Source organism: Verticillium nonalfalfae (assembly GCF_003724135.2).
Source record: "Verticillium nonalfalfae strain VnAa140/NRRL 66861 chromosome Unknown scaffold_209, whole genome shotgun sequence".
Classification (NCBI taxonomy): Eukaryota; Fungi; Ascomycota; class Sordariomycetes; order Glomerellales; family Plectosphaerellaceae; genus Verticillium; species Verticillium nonalfalfae.
Window position 1 is genome coordinate 12,750 of NW_021167434.1, and position 22,781 is coordinate 35,530.

The following is a 22,781-nucleotide window of genomic DNA, read 5'->3' on the forward strand; positions in this document are numbered from 1 at the left end:
TGTACTAGGCTGGATGAGCGGCGCGGTCGGACCAAGACGCCCCTGAGCCGGTTCCTTGGCAGGTGCAATTGGTCGAGTAAGACGGATACATGCAGCATGCCGAGGATTGTGATCGCTGAGCGTATAGAGTTCTATGAACCTTGCAGAAATATAGCATGCAATCGCTTGTGAAGCAGTCGTGGTGGGCACATTGCTCTGGAAGAGGAGGCATCTAGCACGTGCATTAGCAATGTTGCATCATCGGCTCATTTCCCGGATATCTTCCAGCAAAAAAGGGTTTGTCGTATCAACCATCTTGTCAACCATGGGCTCAAGAGGTTGAGAAGATCTTCTCCAGAGTGGACCGGAGATGACAAGGTAAGTAAACTTGCGTGACGCAAACTGCTCGTAGCACAGCTTGTCTCGTAGATGAGCGTCATCAGGCAAGACGAGGTGATAGCTTGATTTGTCTCCTTTGCTATCAGAGGCAAACCCTCGGTCGTGGGGATCGCGCCATCCTTCCGCACCTTGCCAAAATTCAGCTTGCATCGTGTCGTAGGCGAATGGCATCCGGTGTTACACGCATTCCAGGTCGGCTACTACCGAGGCCATTGTGGCGGCCTGGCATTGTCACTGCTGGATGCCGTCCTCGCATCACGGCGAGTCACTCAACGCTTGGGAAACGACTTTCGAACCGAACAGTGTTGAGATTCATTGACTCCGACAGGTGCCAGAGCACTGGTCTTCATCTCCAGGCGTCGGATTCGTGGTTGATGTGAACGAGGATTGCTTGACTACCAGTACTGGTCGGCACCAGTAAGACTGGGGCTGGGGCAGGCATGGACGAGGAACGTCAATATTTCAGCACGGACCCCGGAGACGAGTTCATCCGCCCAGCACGTGGGGTTCAACTACCGACGATATCTTGTACTTTCCTGGCCATGTTTCGGGTGGCCTCTCATGCCCCTAGACGATGCTGTTTCCACGAACTAGCAGTCTTCAAAACAGTCAACCAGGTCTGGCCAGGCCGTCTCTGACAGTACGACGACGCGAATCAATTTCGTGTCAAAGGGTTTGCTTCCATATTCACCAGTGGATGAATCCGCAAGTCCACGCCGCCTAGCTTGATATTGTTCTTTCGCAGTCCTGACTAACGGATTGAGGTGCCACGCTAGTACCCAATTGAAATGCGAAGGCACGGAAAGTTCAGCCATGGATGTTACTTTGATGCCAATCTCTTCAGCCTTTGTTGTGAGCGTGTCTCTTGGAAGCCCTGTTGCGCGTTCATCTTCCGATACAAAACGCTACCTGTTTGCAGTCGGTTTGATCTGTGATTTGCAGCTGGTACAATGCTTCGACTTGTGCCTGCCAACCTGAGGTATAGGGAGACTACACTTGTGCTGCACCGCAAATTCTTTTGCTCGATACCAATCCAAAGGTTTGGCACCAGTCATTCAAGAGGCCAAGTGAGCTGGTCTCTGCGAAACCGATGCACATCAAGGCATTCGTCCGGTTCAGGTTGACATCCGGCCTGGCGGGTGCCTGCAGCATCGACTGGCTGCCCAGGCGTGTCAATGTGCGCCCTTACACGCACCGACGGCGTCCCACATACTTCAAATGGGCGTAGATCGTTGATCTGAAAAAGCTTTTCGACGGCAGGACGCAATTGCCCGAAAGCTTTTGTCCGGACTCCTGGGCTGGAGGTTAAGGAATATCTCTGTCATGTCCCAAAGGCACAGGTCCTACCAATGACCTCCCGGATTATAGGCCGCGTATGGCCCGAATACGTGGTCCCGGATCTCACTCGGGGACGACAACCATGAATATCGATCGACAGTCTATAGAAGGCACGTCAACAAAATCGCAGGAGGCAACCCAGCTCGCCACATGCTCTGTCACTACAATGTCAAATTTCTTTTTGCGAGGGGGTGATATAGAGTTCTAGGATCAGAATGGTTGTGTGTTTGCTCGCAACCGTTAACATCGCCACACCTCTCGAGATTACTGACTTTGAAAGCTCACTGCCTTGGGGAGGTAAGTGGGGACCCATGAAGCGCCTCCACCCGCGGGTATAACATGGAGCTTATGCGTGTTGGGAATTCCTCAAAGATGCCTCTGCCAGGGCAAGATATATATATATATACAACAAAAGCTAGGGAGTTTGACATCGCTAGGTGGACAGTCATGTCAGTGACCGTTGCAGTGGCAGTTTACCTCCTTTGTTAACACCACATTCTTTACAGAGCCGGTTATGTTTGATGCTCGACTTGCGTCATGATATTCTACTAGAATTGGAGATCGCACAGTCTGGTCGTAAATCTCGATGCTCCAAAGTTTATTGTTGAGCTTTGAGTGCATCATCGTCTGTTGATCGACTAAGCAGGTACATCTGATGAAATCGAATCATCGTTACCGAACGGCCAACTGGGTCTATGTGCCCATACCCATGCCACAGCGTATTGAGGATCTGTTTTTTGAACATAATTCACTGCAGGGAAAGGAAGGCACGTCGCATTCACTGGGTACTTACGCGTCCTTTGCTTCGAGGAAGGTACGGCATCCTTACAGCAACGCGTACCCCATAATTCGTCAACGACTGCCTTCAATCATTGATGCAGGGTCTATTCTACCTTTTGGCAAACCACTGTCCTGCATTGATACGAAAACCCCAAAGGTAGTTGCAAGACTTTCTGAACACAGTGAGTGGAATTATTCCAGAGCCATATCCCCCGAACTTCTGGGCGTGTCACCTGTCGGTTACTTATCCAACCTCTTGATCCCATCAGCCAACGCCCGGCGGCCGCATTCATTCCGTCTTGTTGTTCTGCGCGTTGGTGCTTTTTGAACCATCCATCCCTTCGCGTCGTCGCCCTTTCATATCGCCCATTCCGTATCGTCATCAAAGCTTGCTGCTTGCTGGCTCAGCGGATCATTGCGAGGTAGCTGGATTTCGGACTACTTTTTGTGTCCTTCCAAAAGAATCACAAGCCAAGGGTCTACCAGGCACCATGGAGGACGATCAGTGCTCCAAAGATGCTGGAGATGGCATCGCCGTGATCGGCATGAGCTGTCGATTCCCTGGCACAGCAACTTCGCCGCAAGGGTTGTGGGAGATGATGAAGAACAAGAATACAGCTTGGTCTGAGATACCGCCTGATCGAGTGAACATAGACGGTTTCTATCACCCCGATGGTCAAAGACAAGGCAGCGTAAGTACTATTCAGCCCTCATAACACCAAGCCAAGGTTGACCTCAAGACCCTTCAGATTTCATTTCGAGGCGCCCACTTTCTTTTGCAAGATCTTGCTAGATTCGATGCTGCAGTAAGTAGACCAAGTCACATTTACACATGAAATGGCTGAAAGAGTCTTTAGTTCTTCTCAGTGACCGAGGAAGAAGCCAAAGCCATGGACCCACAGCAGCGTCTGCTGCTTGAAACTTCGTATGAGGCTATCGAGAATGGTACGAAGCCACTTTTTTGAGGATAAACTTCTCGGGGCTGTGTAAAGACTGACTTCGCTGACTCTAGCTGGGCTGCGGATCGAAGATCTCGGGGGATCCAATACTTCCGTTTTTGTGGGCTCATTCGTCAAAGGTATGCTCACAAAGTATGGTTACCTGTGACCGCGTGACTGATCTCCAAACTTCAAGATTATGAGCAGGTTTCCCTCAGAGACGCCCACTACCAGCCACGATATGCTGCTACTGGTACCGGCAATGCAATCTTGGCCAATCGAATCTCTTACTTCTACGATCTGCAGGGGCCCAGCATGACCATCGATACAGGTTGCAGTGGCAGTCTTGTGGCAATCCATCAGGCGTGTGAGACCTTGCGCCACGGGGAAAGCTCGATTGTATGCGCGGTCATGATAACTTAGTCCCATATCACAAGCTAACAACTACAGGCGTTTGCTGCGGGCGCTGGAGTCATCCTGACACCCAACACCATGATGCCCATGACCGCTCTGAACTTTCTGAGCCCGGACGGAAGGTCTTTCAGCTTTGATGCCCGGGCCAACGGATATGGTCGCGGGGAGGGTGTTGGCTTTGTCATACTCAAACGACTGACAGATGCTCTGAGAGATCAAGACCCCATTCGTGCTATCATCCGTGGTACGGGTATCTGCCAGGATGGCCGAACTCCTGGTAAGCTCCGAATGATACCCTATCTTGTCTGTCGTCGATGTTCTTACTGACGCCACTGTGTCGCTAGGCATTGTCTTCCCGAGCACCAAAGCCCAGGTTTCAAATATCACAAGTGTTTATCATAAGGCTGGCTTGTGCTTTGATCAAACGGCGTATGTGGAATGTCATGGCACTGGTACCAGAGCTGGTGATTTTGTTGAGCTCAGTGCAGTTGCGGCGACTCTTGCAGCCGCTCGCTCCCAAGACTCTCCAGTCATTGTCGGCTCGGTGAAGCCAAACATTGGACATCTCGAAGGTGCTGCGGGAGTTGCTGGACTCATCAAGAGTGTCCTTGTGCTTGAGAAGGGCGAGATACCTCCGCAAGCCAACTTTATGACTGGGAATCCCAGGGTCGATTTCCGGGAATGCAGGCTCAAGGTTAGCAGAAATCTCCATCAAACTGGGTACCGAATACTCATTGACAATGCATATAGGTCCCCACAGACTTATGTCAGTGGCCTCTTCCTGGCCTCCGGCGTGTCAGCATCAACTGTTTCGGCTTCGGTGGCACCAATGCACACGCCATTCTGGACGAAGCAGAATTTCACGTCAAAAGGCATAGACCTACTAACATCGGCAGGCTGGCGACTTTGGCAGAGGCAGAGAAAATAGTGGTCGAAGACGATTCTTCGACACCTTTGCCCCAGCTGTTCACCTTTACCTCACCCGACCAACAAGGCGTGGTCCGCATCATGCACCAATATGCGGACCACATTTGGGATACCCTCGATTTCAAGACGACTGAAGACCTCAACAACCTCTCCTACACCCTCAACTGCCGACGCTCGCAGTTTGACTGGAAAGGCTACGTTGTCGCTAACACCCAGGAGGAACTGGCTGAGACTCTCGGCTCGACAGACGTGGACAAGGTTGTGCGATCCAAGACTCGACCTCATCCCAAGATTGCATTCCTTTTCGGCGGACAGGGCGCCCAGTTCCCAGGAATGGGATCGGAGCTCTTTGATCGATTTGAAGTACTCCGCAGCAGTCTTGAAGCAGCGACTGAGTACCTTCTTAAACACCTTGGCAGCCAGTTCAACCTCATGACTGAGGTTTTGAAAATTCAACACGAATCAGTTATCCACAAACCTTCCATCAGCCAGCCAGCCACAACAGCGATCCAGATGGGTATCGTGGATCTCATGAAAGCATGCAATGTGCACCCATCATCGGCGGTGGGACACTCGTCCGGCGAAATCGCCGCGGCCTATGCTTGTGGAATGATTAGCCGCGAGGACGCATGGACCATAGCGTTCTATCGAGGAGCATGCGCTGAACAGATGAGCATACGACTTTCAGGGCCCAGATTCCAAGGCCTCATGTGTGCTGTCAGCATGTCCGAAGACGATATGCGGAGCTACCTTTCCCGCGAGGGTGTCTCCGATACAATCCAAGTGGCCTGCATCAATAGCCCCAAATCTGTGACCATCTCCGGTGACGCGAGCGGGATACGACTCATAGCCGTTGAGCTCAAGGAAAGGGGTGTTTACCATCGAATTCTCGACGTTCCGGTGGCCTATCACTCGTACCATATGAAGTACGTTGACTCGGAGTATAAAGCCTGTTTGCAGGATCTACCCATGGACTTTTGTCCTGGCATTGCCCCGATGTTCTCCTCCGTCACTGGCAGTCGTATGGAACTTGGCGTCCAGTCTTCCAGATATTGGACTGATAACCTCACCTCTCCTGTGCTCTTCTCTGATGCTATGAAGATCATGCTTCAAGAATCGCGCCCAGATGTACTTCTGGAGTTTGGGCCTCAGAGTACCTTGAGGACGTCTGTTACAGATATTCTGGATGACATGTTCGTCGGTCGACGGATTAAACTAGCCCCAAGGTATGTGTCCGCCATGGCACGCGGCAACAACGAAGCCTATTCCGTGCTGTCAGCCCTTGGGGCACTTTGGTCGCAAGGCTGTAATGTTGACATGCAAGGCATGGTCAAAAAGTGAGTCGACTGCCACGCGTTTTATCTCGTTCTTGGAAGCTGACCAGACATATGTGCAGGACTTGTGTTCCTTTGAAGACTCTACGTGACCTTCCATCTTATCCCTGGGACCACTCTAGACAGTACTGGCACGAGTCACCAATGAGTAGAGAATACCGATTGCGTAGTCACGGTCGCCAGGACCTTCTCGGCGAACCGACAGCCGACTCGATACCCATGGAACCGCAGTGGCGGGGTTTCTTGCGCGTGTACGAGAGTCCTTGGATCAGGGACCACCAAGTACAAAGGACCATGATCTACCCAGCCGCCGGTATCGTTACAATGGTCATCGAGGGAATCCGACAACACACATCGGACAAAGCGGACAAGATTGCCGGCTTTGAGATCATCGACATGGTTATCGAAGCGCCGCTGATTGTTCCCGAGAGCCGATATGGTCTCGAGACGAGCTTGAATGCAAAGCAGCTTTTCCAAGAATGGCATCATTCCGGTGACATGTCCTACTCATGGACACTCTACGCCAGAGCTGAAGGAAGACCCTGGGCTAGACACGCTTGGGGCGAGGTGCAATGCCACATGCGGGCAATGCCTGATGCTGAGTCTGACCAAACACCAGCGTTCAGCTGCGAGCATAGGTTCAAAGCCGCTGAACTAAAGTCAACTGAGGTCGTGAGCCCATTGCATATGTACCAGGCGCTCGAAGTTGTGGGCATGAACTACGGTCCATCATTCCGTAATATCACCTCTGTGTCCCGAGGTGAAAACGTCGCAGTGGGACAGGTCACGATTCCTGACACAAAGTTCATCATGCCGCACAAATTTGAATTCGATCATGTATTGCACCCGGCAACTCTTGATGCGATGTTTCAGTTGCTGTTGGCAATCGACACAGCGCCAATGGTACCTACCAGAATCGATAGCATCTACGTTTCAACACAAATACCCAAGGACCCAGGAACACGCCTCGACGGATTCGCGAAGATTACTTCAACCAGCGTGAAGGGCGTTGACGCACAGCTTGCGATGACAGTTCAAAACTGGGATCAACCTGCCGTCGTTATCAAAGGTCTTCATTTGAATGCGCTGCCGCAGACTAATTTCTTGCCTGGTCATCACAATCTGTGCACTGAGATTCGGTGGATGGAGTTCTTCGGCACAGCGAAGCCCTCCCAATTTTCGCATCTCCTTCAGCTTGTGGCTCACCAGTACCCCGGTCTGTCAATTTTGCAACATGGAGGCAACTACGACATGGCCAAACATGTACTCGACATGGTGGCCTCTGGCGATGATCACGTCCCCCGTCTTTTGCGATATTCTTTGACAGGTCTAGACCAGGAAGTCCTTGTGGCCCTCAAGAACGCGTATAGCGGCTCTCCTATCAACAATCTTCTAGAGCGCCGTGCACTCAGCGGCAACGTGGAGGCTGATCCAAGATACCACCTCATCATCTCGTCCTCTCGCAACAGCGACCGAGATCGTTTGCTGGCGCTGCTGCACCCAGATGGACTCCTGCTTGAGACAAGGCCACATGATTCTTTTCCGAAGGGCAATTGTGACCCTCAACACGTCACCATGGCATACTCTCAGGATGGAAACTATATATCTGAGCAGCTGTCGCTGACTCGAGCACATCGGAAGATCAACGATCGCTACTTGGACATTCTCATTATCGTGCCCAATGCCCCTGATAGAAACCTCCAATATCTGGCGAGTTGTCTCGAAGCTAAGCTCTGTCAACTGGAGCTTAAGCCCTGTATCTCGACTCTTGAAGAAGCCTGCTTACGCGACTCTGTTGACGCAATGCAGACTACAATGATCTGCCTCTTAGATCTGAACCACTCAACCGAGGGTTCGTCCTCTTTCGTATGGAATTGGACTGAGGAGAAATTCCACGCATTTAGGAAGATGCGTGCTCTGTCGAAAGCAATGCTTTGGGTGACCCGTGGGGCCGACAAGAAGTCAACATTACCCAAGAACGCGCCCATAATTGGCCTGGCTCGTACTTTAAACTCGGAGGACCTTGAAAAAGTCATGGTCACGCTGGACTTGGACAATGACAGCTGGATTGCCTCTCCAAGCGTCATTGACAATATCGTCCAGGTACATTTGCGTTCCATCCTACAAGTCCCCGCAGACGGCGTGGTTAGGGAAACAGAATATGCCGAATCGAGCGGCAAATTATTCATACCGCGTCTTGTGCCTATCACGTCCCTGAATGCCCTCATCAGGGATAAGAATTTGGACATGCATCCGCGCATGATGCAATTCTTCGATGGCCATCGCAACGAGTTGACAATCAAAAAGGTGACGGAAGAACGTAGCGATCCTTGCTCAAACTTCTGCTTCAGAAGAGCTTGCCCCCCCTGCAACCCGACTTGCGGCGCAGACAAGGTTCGGATTATGTATCGTGCTTCATTCCTCCAGCACCATGATTGGCAGACACTAGCCGGACTCAACAAGGATGACACAATCGGTAATGATTTGGCTGGCATCGTTCTTACCGTTGGCGATTCTGTTCACAACATCAGGCCCGGTGATCAGGTCGTGGCTGTCGTTCCAAGAGGCGCCTTGAAGAGTGTACAGGACATTGATCAGCGATTCGTCAAACGAGTTCCTTGCGGCCTTCGAAAGTGCATTCCAAGTGCCTGGATTCAGGCCTACTATGGTCTCGTCACGCGATGCGCCATCACCAATGACCAAACCGTTCTGATTCTTCACGGAACCAGTGCTACTGGGCAGGCTGCTATCCAGATCACGCAAGCCTTGGGCGCAAAGGTCTACACAACCATCAGTGGCAACGATCTACAAGTTCAACGCAGAGAACTGTCTCAGCACTTCAGCCTCGACGCCAATCGCGTTTATAACTCTGATGATTCGGACTGGTGCTCAAAGATGCTCCGGAGCAATGAACAGGTCAAGGTGGACATCGTCTATAACCCGGGTCCGAGGAACCTCTGCGATATGAAGCTGGTTCTTAAATCCAGTGAGTCTCCATCAATATCGTGCGCTTTGAGGAGAAGAAACTGACCGAAACTCTTTCTAGCTGGAACGTCGATTAGACATGCCGACAGCCTAGTCCCAGACGCCTGCCGGCCATACGAGGATCCTCCTCTGAGCAGCATTATCCGCCTAGACCTCGCCTTGCTTCTCGAGAATGAGCCGGCTCTAGTCGGAGACATATTTACCAGAGTCGTAGATTTTGTGCAGGAGCACTATGGAACGATCCAGCCAGTGCTCTTCACACGGGCTTGCGCCATTGATTCTCTGTCTCATGGGTTTGCCGCGGTCAGAGACAATGGATCATGCGGAGGCACACTTGTTACAGCAGATTCCAGCAGTATGGTACTCCTCCCTCCGTCCTGCCAGAACTCGCGGCTTCAAGACGCTTTGGATGGTGGAACTTACGTCCTAGCTGGGGGTCTTGGTGGCCTCGGCCGCAGTGTCGCCCGACGGTTAGCCGGTGAGGGCGCCAAGAATATCGTATTTCTTTCCAGGACGGCCCCTTCATCTATCGAAGCAATCAAGTGCATCAAATTCCTCCGCGGTAGTGGGGTCAGGGTTCTGCACATAATGGTAGACATTTGTGACGCCGAAGCAGTCAAAGACACATATGCCAGCATCGTGTCTTCAGGGATGCCGCCCGTCTCCGGCATCGTCCAAGCCGCAGGAATCCTCCAGGTGAGCGGCGTCCGTTGCCTTTCTGTCCGCTACGATATTGACAATTTGATACAGGACTCGCTATATGATAAGATGTCGTTCGAAGACTGGATGAAAGTGATGAGACCAAAGACCCTCGGCTCTTCCAACCTTGTCGAGCACTTCGGACGACCAGCCGATCTGGCTAAGCCTCCTTGGTTCATTTTTCTGTCCAGCTCTGCTGGGATCATTGGCAATAGAGGCCAAGCCAACTATGCCGCGGCCAACGTCTACCTAGATGCCCTCGCGCGCAGCGGCAAGATCATGGGACGCGCCTATGCATTGGACATTGGCCCGATCCTAGCTGCAGGCATGGCCACCGACAGCGACGAGACGCTGAAGATACTACGAGCCAGCGGATTTTACGGGATTCGTCTGGACGACTTCTTGAAAGTCTTTGAGCGCGCTGTCGTCGGGGAGATCCTTCCCGATGTCTTGATGCCGTCGCAAGTTGTGTTGGGGGTCGGCACGGGTGGCTTGATGCTTCAAAACAAGTCGGCTGATCCATTCTGGGCTAGGACGGCCCTTTACTCCTACTTGAAGCTGCTTGATATGCCGCCTCCTGACCTCAGCGTTGTAGGCAGTGCTACAGCCAATTCGTTGAAGTCCAAGCTGGGGGCATGTGAGGACTTGGCCGAGGCGACGGCTCTCGTCTGCCATGGCCTCAAGAAAGAGGTTTCATCCCAGGCGACCGTGGGCGCGGACCAGATGGATGAGAGCAAACCTCTAAAGGACTATGGGGTGGATTCTTTGACAGCAGTCCAAGTCCGTGCATGGGCCCTCGATAAAGTGGGTGCCAGCCTTTCCGTCTTCAATATCATGAGCAACAAGACGATGCTGGAGCTGTCTGAAGAGATGGCCCGGACGGCGACGGGGTTCGGAAAGGACGGGGAATAGGAGCGTGTTGGACTCGGAGCCGCCTGAGGACGAGGCCCGGCGGGGGACGGCTGCAATTCGGGGCCGGCGGTAGGTGCGCCTGGCCCTCTGAACGGGAGAACCTCTTGATTCTTCGTCACCTTGATAGAGTGATTGTAATATTGTCTTGTAATAACATGATTCAACAATGTGCGTTTTGATAGGCTGTGTTCACTGTCGAGCGTCCGTCCTCTGCTGCTTGCTTTCTTTCCCTGACAAAATCACCACGGCCACAAGGTCAATAAACATCCCTCTCCCCACACGAGTTCGGCAGGTACGCGTGTCACGTCCAGATCATCGAGGCGTTGTTTACATTGTGCATATGTAGAAGTTCATTTCATTTCAAAGAATGTGGGTATACGCCTGTACTGTACAGAGAGCTAGGTGAGGGAGGATACTGGAAAGGAGTGTCGGCGACACGCCCGTCCCTCGCGAACCATGTCGCGTGGGTCGGATGTCTATCTAGCATGGAAAATGGCAAAGTAAAGAGAAAAAAATCAATCGCAAGTCCAATTTGGTCCTTTTTGTGGTCGTCCGGTCATTATGTCGAGAAGCGTCATGTAGTAAAAACCGCACAACAACCTAAGGTTGAATTGCCTTGGGTTCTTCCTCATAAGGAGGGAGATCAGCGACGTCGTGATCGGCCTGACTCTCCAAGAGACCGCTCTTCTCCTCGGCGACCGCCGCCTCGTATCGAGACGCCTTGGGGCTGGCTTGGGCACGACGACGGCACTGTTGGCGAACCCACGGGGATTCGCGGCGAACGACCAGTCGCCAGAGGCAGACGATGGCAGTACCAACAGCCATACCGATGCTGCTTTGTGGTCAGCGAATATTTGTGTGGGAGCGGGGAAAGTTGAACTTACATGCTCACGGTCACGCCTGCAATGAGGCCGACGAAGATGGGTAGAATGATGCCCCAAGTGATCATCTTGGCGAGCTGTCTCCAGGTGTGGTGAGAGCGCATGTGCTCATGACCGTGGTGTCCGTGGTGGCCGGTGTGGTGGCCAGCATGACCCATGCCATGCTTCCTACCGCATCCAGGGCGCATGTTCTTGAGGCTCTTGAAGAACTTGCAAGCGAAGGTGCGGCACTCGTTCTCGGGTGTCTGGTCGGCGGGGCGCGTCTCAACGGTGTCGATGGCGGCGATCATGAGCTTGCCTGCGGGGGTCTTGACGAGCTTGACGTTGATATTGGGGATGCCATCGACAAAGTAGTTGCCAACCTCGATAACCTGCAAATCGAGCTGGATGAGCTCAAGCTGCTGGTCGGCGTCCTCCTTAGCCAAAGGTTTAGTGCTGAGGCTGTAGCCAAGCTGGGGAGTGCGCGGAGTGCCCTTGAAGCGATGCTTGGTGGCCTCCTTGATGAAGTCGGGCACCTGAGGTGCGCGCAAGCTGGAGTACCATGAGCTGGTCTTGGGGTATAGGGCGAAGTCGTTCACCAGCAGCCTGTCGACAGGTCCACTGCCGTCGATAGTAAAGACCAGATCGAGGTGGTTCTTGACGTCCGTCTTGGTGTCGAAGCCCAGCTTGATGGGGCACCCAGGGCAGTCGAGCTTCAGCTTCCTCGTCTCGACGGAGCTGTCGGTGATTTCGAAGGGAAGGGAGTGGTGGACAGGGAGGGCGTTCACAATGTCCTTGTCGGCACCGGTTATCTCGGGAACCACAAACGCATGGGCGGCGGTGGCTGCCAGGCCCGCGGCAGCTGTGAAGTGCTTCCAGAGCATCTTTTCTGTAGGTTTTCGAAGGATAAGGCAGCGATTCAGTCGGTAATTCCAATGTGTGGTTGTTGATGTAGAATGAGGGATGTGAGGGGGTTTGTAGAAGGCAGATGATGTGGCGACCGGAAGGCCGGGAAAGTCAGTGGAATGGATGGGGGCCGTGCAGGCAACGCAAGCGCAGCTGCAACCAACCGCACTGCCTTCCACCTGCGAACCAGAAAGTGGAGGTAGGTACGGATGACGATGCCGCAACCAGTCAGAGCAGCGAGATTCGTTCCGGAGTGGAGCTTTTCTAGGGATTTGAAGAAGATCACGTGATAAATGGATGACGAGACCCCTCCAACAGGGATGAGAGAGTGGTACCGATACCGATAACACCGGGCTAGGCCAGGACCCTGAACTTCCGCCCCCGCTTCTCCTTAAGTGTGACACAGTATCGTCTCGTTTGGCGCCTGATGTATGGGCAGAGAACAGGTAATTGTCGTAATGCTCAGAAGAGACGTAGCCAGTTGTCTCAAAGATGGCCACGAGTTCCCGAGTTTTACTTGGCGCTTGTCTTACGAAAAATACACTAGGCAGAGACGACATACATGACGACTGTGCGATATTGGCCATGCTGCTCGGTGTAGTCACTAAGGACTCAACCCTCTCAATGCCATCTAGATGCATATGCTCCAACAGCTGGATTGACGCTATCATTCTAGCCGGGTGGAGATGAACTTCGTCAATGGACATCAGCGTGGCTCATCAACGGCGTCCTCAGGTAATTCTTCAGGTGGGCACAGCCACAGTCAGGCCACCTGCGCCATGTCGTCGCAAGGTTGAGTAAACAGGTACAGGGGCGAACTACGCATTTGTGGCTCACTCAAATCAGCAGAATCTCCCTGTGTTTGAGATAAATTGACATCCCGCCCTGCGCTCCAGTCTTAATAAGCCCGACATTTGCCATATTTGTGACCTCTGACCTCTGACCTCTGACCTTCAACTTTGGTTGTGGAGACCCAGTCATCACCCACCGGCCTGGTCCCTCAGCCACATAGACGGTGTCGGAGCGTCCGAACGCGAGATGAAATGAGAACTGGGTGTCTTGCAAGCTAAATCGTTCTCCTGCTAGCCTCGTCCCGACTAGCGACGATTGACGCGCTACGGATCGCGTCAGAAAGGCACGGAATTTGAGAGCGTGCACGTGTCTGGCGTCAGCTGTAGAGGCGGTCGCTGAAGACTTGACCGTCCTGCCTCAAGCAAGGACCCCCGGAAGAATGGTGATGGGATGGTTCCTGGAACCTGCGCCAATGAAACAGTCTAGCCCGAAAATAAACAACCGAAGATGACGGGAACAAGGTGCCCACGTCGCCCGGCCGCCTGCCAAGCCTGACCGTCGCGGTCTGCTCTGGCGCCTTCGTATAGACATGAGGGGGAGTCTTTCGGCGGTCGGTTCGGTTCTGCGCGGAAGCAGTGGAAAATCTCATCATGGGTCCGCTTCATTCCCTGACCATATTGTGCAATGCGCGCATATCGGTCTCGGCTCGTCATTTTAAATCATATAGGGATCAATCAACATGAGGTGATGAGTTATTGCGAATGATGAGTGATTGCGAATGAACCGTCCAACTTCCTGATAGATGATACAGGCGGAATAATAGGTGGAAGCCGGAAGCAGGAAAAAAAAGAAAACCTTAAGAAAGACGACACGTGGGTGTGCGTACCAATCGTCATGTGGGTTGCCATGAAGTCTGGTGTTCTCACGCCTTAAGATGTACACTATGACAGCTCGGCCCTCTAAATAAGGTAGAGTGACAGACAGGCATGCGAGAAGAAACGGACGCGGCGTACGCAGAGGCATTGGATGGTTGCTTCAGTATGTGATACAGATGGCAGACGGACAGACCTTCAGCGGTCCATTCTCCTCGAATGCTGAGCAGGTGGTAAGGATGAGTGGCGCCTTGGCCTGCATGTGGATGGCAAAGATCGACAGGAACATTTCGGCCAAGTCTCGCACGACCGTTGGCCCTGGAAGACAAGAATGAGAATGACGAGCATGGGTCCCGGCTGCAGGTGCTAGCGCTAGTGTTTGGGCTTGAGCGAGGTCCCGCTCGGATTCGCTCATTCTCCGTTAAACCGACTTCAGGACCCTCTTTTCAGGGGGAAAAGGCTCAGTAGCAGATGGGTCGCTGCGAACCTGACTTCACCTGCCTTTCTTTGACGATGCGTCGTCTTTCTGCCAGTCATCGCCCCAAGTCCACACGAGGCAATGCAACGTGAATTCGAGCCAGTCCGGTGCGCTGACGGGCGAACGCAGGGTCTCACTCGATCTGTCTTTTTCATGAGTAGTTGGAAGGTATCTTGGAGCACCATAGTCGCAATAGTGCAACGACGTGGCTTCTGAGCGCAGCACTATCGATTGAGCTGGGAGGCGCACCCCCCGTGGACCCTCCTCTCGGACCTCATTTCTTCTTGGCTTCCAGGTGGCTCCTTCCCCAGCATGTCGGGTCCAGGTCCGCAAGGAGGTCAAGGTCCAGATCCAGGGCGACTTGCACCTGCCCTGAACTGCAGTCACTGCCACTGCCACTGCCATTGCCCTTGCCCCTGTTCTTGCGCTCCTTCCACCCCTGCTAACCCCCACCTCCTTCACTCCATGCCCTCGTCTGTCCTCTCGTCACTTCCCGTCTGGCCTCTGTCCCATTGTGCTGTTGGCCGGGCTCGCGTAGGCCTTTGGCCTCTTTGATACTGGGCCCCGTTTCCCTATCATGGTGCCGCCCTCCTCTTTTCGCACTCCAGATCCCTCTTCCACACGACTTGGTTCTGCAACGACATCGTCGGCTGGCGCAGCATCTGCGCTTCGTCGCCTCTTTACGACTCACGCAACCCGGACGTTGATTTTCTATTCTTGCTGATTATTCCTTTTTCTCTTCTTATTCTCTCGTTCCTGCAACGCAGGTTCCTGTCTTGAAGGCACGCGTGCGCTGCACTCCATTCGTTTCCCTCCCACAACCATCACAGCACGCCGTCTGCAACGAGCCCTCGCCAGAAACAAACGGCACGCGACAACCGCTTACTCACTCACATTCACGCAACTACGTCGCCCCGAGTCATCAACCCATCCACTCTGCTTGATTGTCTCTTGATCTGCCTCACCTCACACATCAAACACCAGGGCACTCGACGACACTCTCATCCTCGACTTGGTCGTCCCGCACGTCTGAAACACCCTCCGGCCTTTGCTCTCACCACCACGCTACTGTGCCCTGTGCGACGGCGCTGGTCTGTCTCACCTTGAACCATCACCACCATCCGACCCCCTCCAAGACCACGGCATTGGCCGCCCTGGCATCATCCAGATCCCCCTGGCCGTCACCATTTGTCTTGTCGAACCAAGTGTTGTGAAGTGATTACTCTCACTGCCTCCAACGTATCTGGGGAAGAGACAGCTGTGATCTGTCTCTCCAGCCCACAACTCTCATCCTGTGGCCCAACGAATGATAACCTAGAGAGGATTCAAGTCTCGAAACGCCGAATGTACGTGATTCTTCCCCCGTTCCTCTCCGTGACCCCGACCCTTGTGGTGCCCCCAGTCTGCTTGTGTCCTGTTCACGCCCGCACGAACTCTCCCCGGCTCGCCATCTCCCCGTCCCAGCAAACTGGCTGGCCACTCCCCACGACCAGCACCTCCATTCCGCACCCTTTGCTTCAAGCCCGTTGCTGTCGCACCTAGTTGATCAGCCCATGCGCATACACGGGTGTGGACAGCTTCCTCTTCCAATCGATATACTAATTCGTCACTTTAGAATCCCTTGCAGCTCTGCTGTTCACACTAGTCTCTCGCGACTTGCCCTTTCTTTTTTTTGTTCAATTCTACCTAGTTGCCCGACGTCAGCACCCCGACCTTTTCGTTCGTTCATTGACCTGTCATCAACGGCTCGGCAACCTGACCGTCATACCAAGTCGCGTTCACGTCGCACAACCACTCGTTTGAGAACCTTTGGCCACTCAGAATCCGTCCGCCGACCAGTGTAGAGTTTGCTGCCGGCTGCAGGTCCGCTGCATCGAAGTAGCGATCACAGCATCCTCGTCAGCGCCCAGCGCGCACGACCAAATTTACACCATTCTGCAACTTTCAGCCCTCGGCGACAGTACGGGTCACGACATATGCAACCGCAGAATACAATACCGCATGTTCCAGGCAAAACGAAGTAGACAGCTCCGCGTTCGGAAAGCCAATCGCAGTGCTGGGGAGTCTTAAATGAGTCAACCGCGCTATGGAAGAGATATGGATGGGCCGGCAGTAGGAGGGTCAGCACGGAGGGCCGGAGATGGTGTACAGGCTGGCGCATCCAGAAACAACAACTACGCATCGCCCATCCAGCCACAAGGCACAAGAGACCAAGGACCAAACATGTCACCGAACACATCGCCACGACGCCAGGCCGGCGCATCCAGCCCCAGTCAATCGCGGATTCCACGGCTTCAGGGACAAGCCTCGCAAGGCAGAGATGCCGGCGCTGCCGGGCTTATATCACGACCTACTCCGATCCCTCAATGGCCCTTGCCGGGTCCCATACCATCCCCGGTCACCTCGTCCGGTTCTGCGCCATACAAGCCTCCTCCGGGTCGATCGCAGCCTCCGCAGCGCCCTCCACGCCCAAGCCAAGTGCCCTCTATTCTCGACAGTTCCCGTGTGCAGGATCATACACCCGTCTTCCAGTACAATGCAAGGGATTCGACCCAAAGCCAGGACCTGTCGGGCTCCGTACCTCCCACGCCATCATCAAGGCAGACGCAATCGACGATCTCGTCTGTTGGTTCCATCCCTGACTTTCCCATGCCCGATTCTACAAGTCAAACCCCTGGACTCGCGCCGCCGAGGAGAAGTGTCGGGCTTGGCCCACCACCGTCGTCAAGGAGAGGAGATTCATCGTTCTATTCGAACGCCTCATTCGTCTCGCCGATCCCCGAAGAAAGCCCTCGCTCACGGTCCCATGGGTCCTATGCTTCAAGTGCTGCAATCCCCGAAAGCTGGGGCACAGAATCGCCAGAACCCAGCCCGGCCTATCAAGACAGATTCTTCGAAGATCCAATCACGGAAGAGGAGAGCTTCAGATCACAGGATGACGATGGTGATGAAAGCAAACTTGTGAGGAGCGCCAGCATCGGCAAACGAGGCAAGCCTGCCATTGTCATGAACCGCGGCGTCGGCGGAGAGTCATTCATGCCCGCAGAGCCGTCGCCGGCTGCGTTGCGACCTGCGCCAACTCCTGTGCAGGGGCCCGGATACCCGTTCCAGACGGGCACCGGTTTCCTCGACGTCTCATCGAGTTCTTCGGGTGCTCTGCCAACTGTCAAGGCGACGGCCAGCCCTCCTCCACTGACGGCAGATGCAATGCTGGGTGCCTTCGCCGCCGCCAGTGCAGCGGATCCCGCAGACATCAGAAGAGCCACGCCGTCGCCGCGACCCTTCAGTCGCCTGTCCGCCATTAGACGGCCGCCCAAGCTCGGCCTTGATATCGATTCGGTCCGGGAAATGGAGGCGCGAGGCAGCATGACTAGTCTACCTGACCTCATCAAGCGTGCAACACGACTCGCTGCGATGATGGACCGAGGGAATCGACCCGCGAGCCGATTCGACGATCATGGCAGTTGGCCTGACGAGAAGAGTATGGAGAAGGAGATGTCTGGTAAGTCGACCCGATCTCCACCCTCAGCCCTTGGCTGATTGCCGAATGAATGATTAGATGACCAACACCGATCCGGTTTCTCAGATATGCTGGCGGCATTCCCTCCGCCTGCAGCGACGCCAGCCCCTACTCGTCAGAGTCGCGGTAGCTGGTTCAGGAGATCAACTTCCTCTTGGCCGCTGGCCCCTGATCGGATCCAGACGCCGCCTCAGGCGCAACCTCGCGGTATGACGGAGATCATGTATGCGGACGGCGATAGCTCAGAGGACAAGAAGAAGCGCAGGCGTTGCTGTGGTCTTCCCCTGTGGGCCTTCATCCTTCTTTTGGTACTACTCCTCGGCATTGTAGCGGCGGCCATCGTTGTGCCACTGCACTTCTTCGTCTTCAACAACAAGGGTGGAAACAATGCTGCGCCGGAGCCGGCGCTGACGAGCTGCGAAGCCCAGCTTACCTGCGAAAACGGAGGCACCAATGTCGTCGCGCGAGACGTGTGCTCGTGCATATGTACCAACGGCTTTACGGGCTCGACTTGTGCTGTGGCTGGTGCAACAGGATGCACGACGACGAACCTCGTGCTCATGGCGGCTGAGGGCAACATCGGCAACGTGACGCTGGGCCAGGCCATCCCACGACTGATCCAGCAGGCGCAGAACAACTTTACGATCCCGTTGATGGGCACAACTATTCTTGCCAAATTCAACCAAGAGAGTCTCTCCTGCATCGCGCAGAACTCGCTCGTTACCTTTGATGGACGCTCAACCCGTACGGGCGGCGCCAACTCGGAAGTCGTCATTGATAACGACAACGGCATCGATAACAGTGGCGGTACAGACCAGCCAGCCGCATTCGAGCAGATTCCCTTCCTGACCATCGCCCCTCCGTACCGTGTCACGACTGTGGTGACAGGTACAGTAACAGTGACGACAACGATCACGGCGTTCCCACAGAATCCGCCGTCGACGATCACGCCGGCGCCGGTGACGCCGACGGCGCCCACGACAACATCAAGCATTCCCTCGCCGACGGCCACATTCATGGTGACGGAGGAAGTGCTCGATTTCGCCCGAGCCGTGGTCCTCTTTGTCCTTCAGGAGAGAGACCTCCAGGTGGCAACAGCTTCGCAGACATCGCTGCAACGGTTCTTTGCGCAGGCAAGCAGCGGCAGCCAAAACACCAGGGACGGCGTGACACAGCAAATGGCGGCGAGCTTGAGCCTCGCGGACGGAATCACGGTTGATCTCGTCCACTTCCTCGTGGACATTTCGTCGAGCGGAACCTCGGGAGGTTCGAAAAGGCGATGGGTGGCAGAGGAGGCCATTGGCCAGCTTGGTCTGGCGCATATACCGACGACCACGGCGAGTCGCGGATGAGATGTGCGAGGTTGCACCGAAGTCAGAATCCGGACTCTGTAGGCTATCCAACGACGGGTGGCACTGTATATAACTACGAGACGGAACCACCTAATGAGGTCACGAGCAGGTGCTGTCCTTGTCCCGCGGCGCGGATAGGACACAAGCGGAGGAACGCAAGGGATGGAGGGGGCACATGTGCAAGACTCTGCGATGGCTACTCAGTCATGTTGTATAAAAGTTGCGCCGTTTCTTCCTTAGCAGTCTTGTCTATTGCACGCTAGAAGGAGAGGAGGACCAGAGGAGGGTTAGCTGCGGGGGAGAATTAGCTCGTGAGCGAGTGGAGGGTTTATTGTTCCGCGAGAGGGGGCGAGAGTGAAAGGGCGCCTCTACGGGGGCTGCAGCCATGTTGTATGTAGGGTTTATACGAGTAGAATGGGACCGGACCAACAGCCTCACTGAAGGGCCAAGAAAAAAAAGGTCATGCACGAGCATGCTGTGGACCAGTGAGGAACTGTGACGTAGAACTGCGTTCTTTTCTCGGGGTCTTGTTGAGAGTGGCCATGAGAGCGAAGTGCGCATCAGGTGGGCTGGGATCTGGGATGCAGTGCACGAGGATGAGGCCAGCCAAGGTAGGGTGCGGCAGCGAACCAACTGCAGTGCACTTGCATACTCACTGCTGTAGCAAGAAGCTGGCCACAGGTAGGCAGACCAGGTAGATAGATACCTGTCCCTTGGTAGGTGCCTGGCAAGGTAGGGAGGTCAGGGGTGGTTTATCTTATCAGGTTAAGCTAGTGCATTAGCGCGTCTGAAGTTGGGATCCCCCGCCCCTGGACCCCTTCGGACCCCTTTCCCTCTTCGCCCCCCCCCCCTCTTTGATCTTCTAGCTATCCTTCAGGTTCAGCTCGCCTCTGATTCGGTCTCACGGTCAAGCACGTCTCTCAACGATCCATCCATTGGGAGTCTCATCCCTGGCTGCCATCGCATTTTCAGCCATGTTCGAAACACGAGCCTCCCCCGAGTGTGAGGGTTGGACGTGAGCATGCTACCTGCCGCCAACACTGCCTCCTCGAAGCTTACCTCCTGCATCTGGGAACACTGCCACGTCGATAGAAGTGAGCGCGCCCACAAGCAAGGGAAGGGGTTAGCAAACACAGCCAAGTCGACGGCGGACGTGGAGGCAGGGATGAGATGGTCGAGTGGAAAGTGGCCGCTACTCGCTCGACCTGAAAGTCGCCATGCCTCTTCCTAGCACCTCCTCACGTACACTACTAGTGAGGGAAATAGTCAGCCATGGGCGAGCACACACTACTCGCACACTACTTGCGACAGAGCAGCCAAGCGGCGAGGCTGTGCGAGCAGTGGTGTCGATATTGGGGGGGGGGGGGGGGGGCTGTTCAGGCAGAGAAGAGGCTTTGTTTGAGACAGGGGAGGCACCATGTCGGACCTGCGCAAGCGGAGGCTCGCGACGTCGATCATGTGGGGTCTTTGTCTTCTAACTTGGAGGAGAGACGAATGCGGGAAAAGGCTGTTTTGCGTTCTCGCACGTCTTTTCGGGGGAGGAAGCATGAGGAGGCTCAGCGTACCACTGGTTTGGCTGGGACTGGGACTGGAACTGGGACGGGGCCTCCTGGCGATCGATATCCCCACCCGCCATCGGACGACCGACCTGCTTCTTGTCTCCCTCTCCATTCAATCGACGCTGCCCCTCTTGATTCCCCTTCCCTTTCTTCATCCACATTCCAGTCCTATTCCTATTCTTACATCACTTCACCAAACCACGACGCGCCTGGAGCCATCACTTTCGTTTCTTCTGTTCGCCGCCGCGGTCGCTGTTCTTCTTTGGCCCAACCGCCGTTCGCTCGCTTTATCTTGTTCTGCTTCTTCTTCCTCGTCGTTTGCATCTATCCATCTGTTGGCCCCTGCCGTCCATTCCCTGCTCTTGACGAGCTCGTTTGATTTCACACCAATACAAGTGCTTTACGGTTCAACGCGAACACTACCACGCCAACGACGCGACTGGACACCCCGTGTTCCGGCTTGAGATACCACATTTTGACGGAGACGATCTCTGTACTTTCATTAGCTACACTCTCGCAAAGACATTCGAGAACAACACTGAAGACGAGCCATTACAACTCGCCACGACCCAAGAGCCGACTACACAGGCCAAATACCAACACATCACGCTCAGTATGGACTATACACGCCAAAACGACGATCCGTTTGTCGACATGCCGGCCATGCCCTCGCCAACCCGCCAGTCCGCCGTTCCAGCACCCTTAAAGATGGCCTACGTAAACAAGGCCTCATCCACGCCCTACGCCCATGGCTCTCCATCCTCCCCTGAGACGTCACCGCCGCCTCGCCTCGCCGTCCACACAGCACCAGCGAGCACGAATGGGACAGCCCCGCTCCTCGCTCTACAGCCACCATCCCCCCGCACGCCGCCCGCATCAGACCGCCCCTCGACGCCTCCAAAGCCCTTTGTCGAGCTCTGGACCCCGGACAGCCCCTCCGCCGCCCACCCAGGCCTGCCTCCGCCTCCGGCTCTGGCCTATGATCCACCTCTTACTCGCGCTCGTACACGCAGTAATGAGGACGCGGGCTCCGTCTACTCAGCGTCGCCCTTTGCCGATACCAACTCCCTCTACTCCTCCGACGGCGGGTACTCGCCGCCCCGAAAGCAGCAGGAGGCCAGCCGGTCGCGTCTCGCTCTGGTCCTCGGACCGGGCTCTGGAGCCGGTGCGTCGGCGAGGGGAGAGCACTACCGCGGCTCGCTCGAGACCGGGTCCCTGCACGAGGGCAAGGCCGTCGTTGCATCGGAGGACCTGGCAGCAAGGCGGTGGAGGGGACAGAAGATGAAGCTTGGGGCATGGGCGTGCGCCCTTGGCGTCGTGCTGGTCCTGCTTGTGACTCTCGGCGTCGGCGTCGGCATCGGCGTCATTCGCGGCACCGCGAAAGAGGAGTAGACCCATGAGGACTCCTGGTTACCTTTATGACATTTTTGTACCATTATGACACGGGCCGGGCTGGGTTCTCTGGACAAGGCTGGATGGGGGGTCGGGGTCTGACAGGCGCCAGTGGTCTACACAAATACTGGCCGGTATGGCGTTTCTGGGAATGTTGAAATTTGTTTATCCTCTTCCAAACTCGTGTCTGCGTCGGCGAATGCATGTTCACCCTCGTGAATTGCCTCGTACGTCTTGTAGTCGTCGTGAACGAGCTCTCAATACCTTTCATTACAAACTACCTCTCCATCCCTTTCATTACGAGTAAACTACTTGGGTCGGACAATCCCCCAACCCAGCGTCGAG

General features: G+C 54.7%; 4 protein-coding genes across 4 annotated transcripts; 3 read left to right on the plus strand and 1 right to left on the minus strand.

The window, feature by feature from the left end:
• Positions 1-2,987: 2,987 nt before the first annotated feature.
• PKS7 (polyketide synthase) lies at positions 2,988-10,705 on the plus strand (the record flags this gene model as incomplete). Its single annotated transcript, XM_028637933.1, has 12 exons — positions 2,988-3,188; positions 3,246-3,302; positions 3,354-3,441; positions 3,509-3,574; positions 3,631-3,833; positions 3,885-4,125; positions 4,193-4,542; positions 4,599-6,112; positions 6,172-8,212; positions 8,552-9,095; positions 9,156-9,790; positions 9,845-10,705. The coding sequence occupies 12 exons, from the start codon at positions 2,988-2,990 to the stop codon at positions 10,703-10,705; spliced, it is 6,801 nt and encodes a 2,266-aa protein (XP_028490525.1).
• A 600-nt stretch (positions 10,706-11,305) lies between these two features.
• D7B24_003747 (uncharacterized protein) lies at positions 11,306-12,449 on the minus strand (the record flags this gene model as incomplete). The annotated part of the gene is made up of 2 exons (XM_028637934.1): positions 11,306-11,537; positions 11,590-12,449. The coding sequence occupies 2 exons, from the start codon at positions 12,447-12,449 to the stop codon at positions 11,306-11,308; spliced, it is 1,092 nt and encodes a 363-aa protein (XP_028490526.1).
• A 4,234-nt stretch (positions 12,450-16,683) lies between these two features.
• Positions 16,684-19,485, plus strand: D7B24_003748 (uncharacterized protein; the record flags this gene model as incomplete). The annotated part of the gene is made up of 2 exons (XM_028637935.1): positions 16,684-18,115; positions 18,173-19,485. 2 exons carry the CDS (start codon positions 16,684-16,686, stop codon positions 19,483-19,485), a joined length of 2,745 nt encoding a protein of 914 aa, XP_028490527.1.
• A 2,174-nt stretch (positions 19,486-21,659) lies between these two features.
• D7B24_003749 (uncharacterized protein) lies at positions 21,660-22,436 on the plus strand (the record flags this gene model as incomplete). Its single annotated transcript, XM_028637936.1, has 1 exon — positions 21,660-22,436. The coding sequence occupies one exon, from the start codon at positions 21,660-21,662 to the stop codon at positions 22,434-22,436; it is 777 nt and encodes a 258-aa protein (XP_028490528.1).
• Positions 22,437-22,781: the final 345 nt, after the last annotated feature.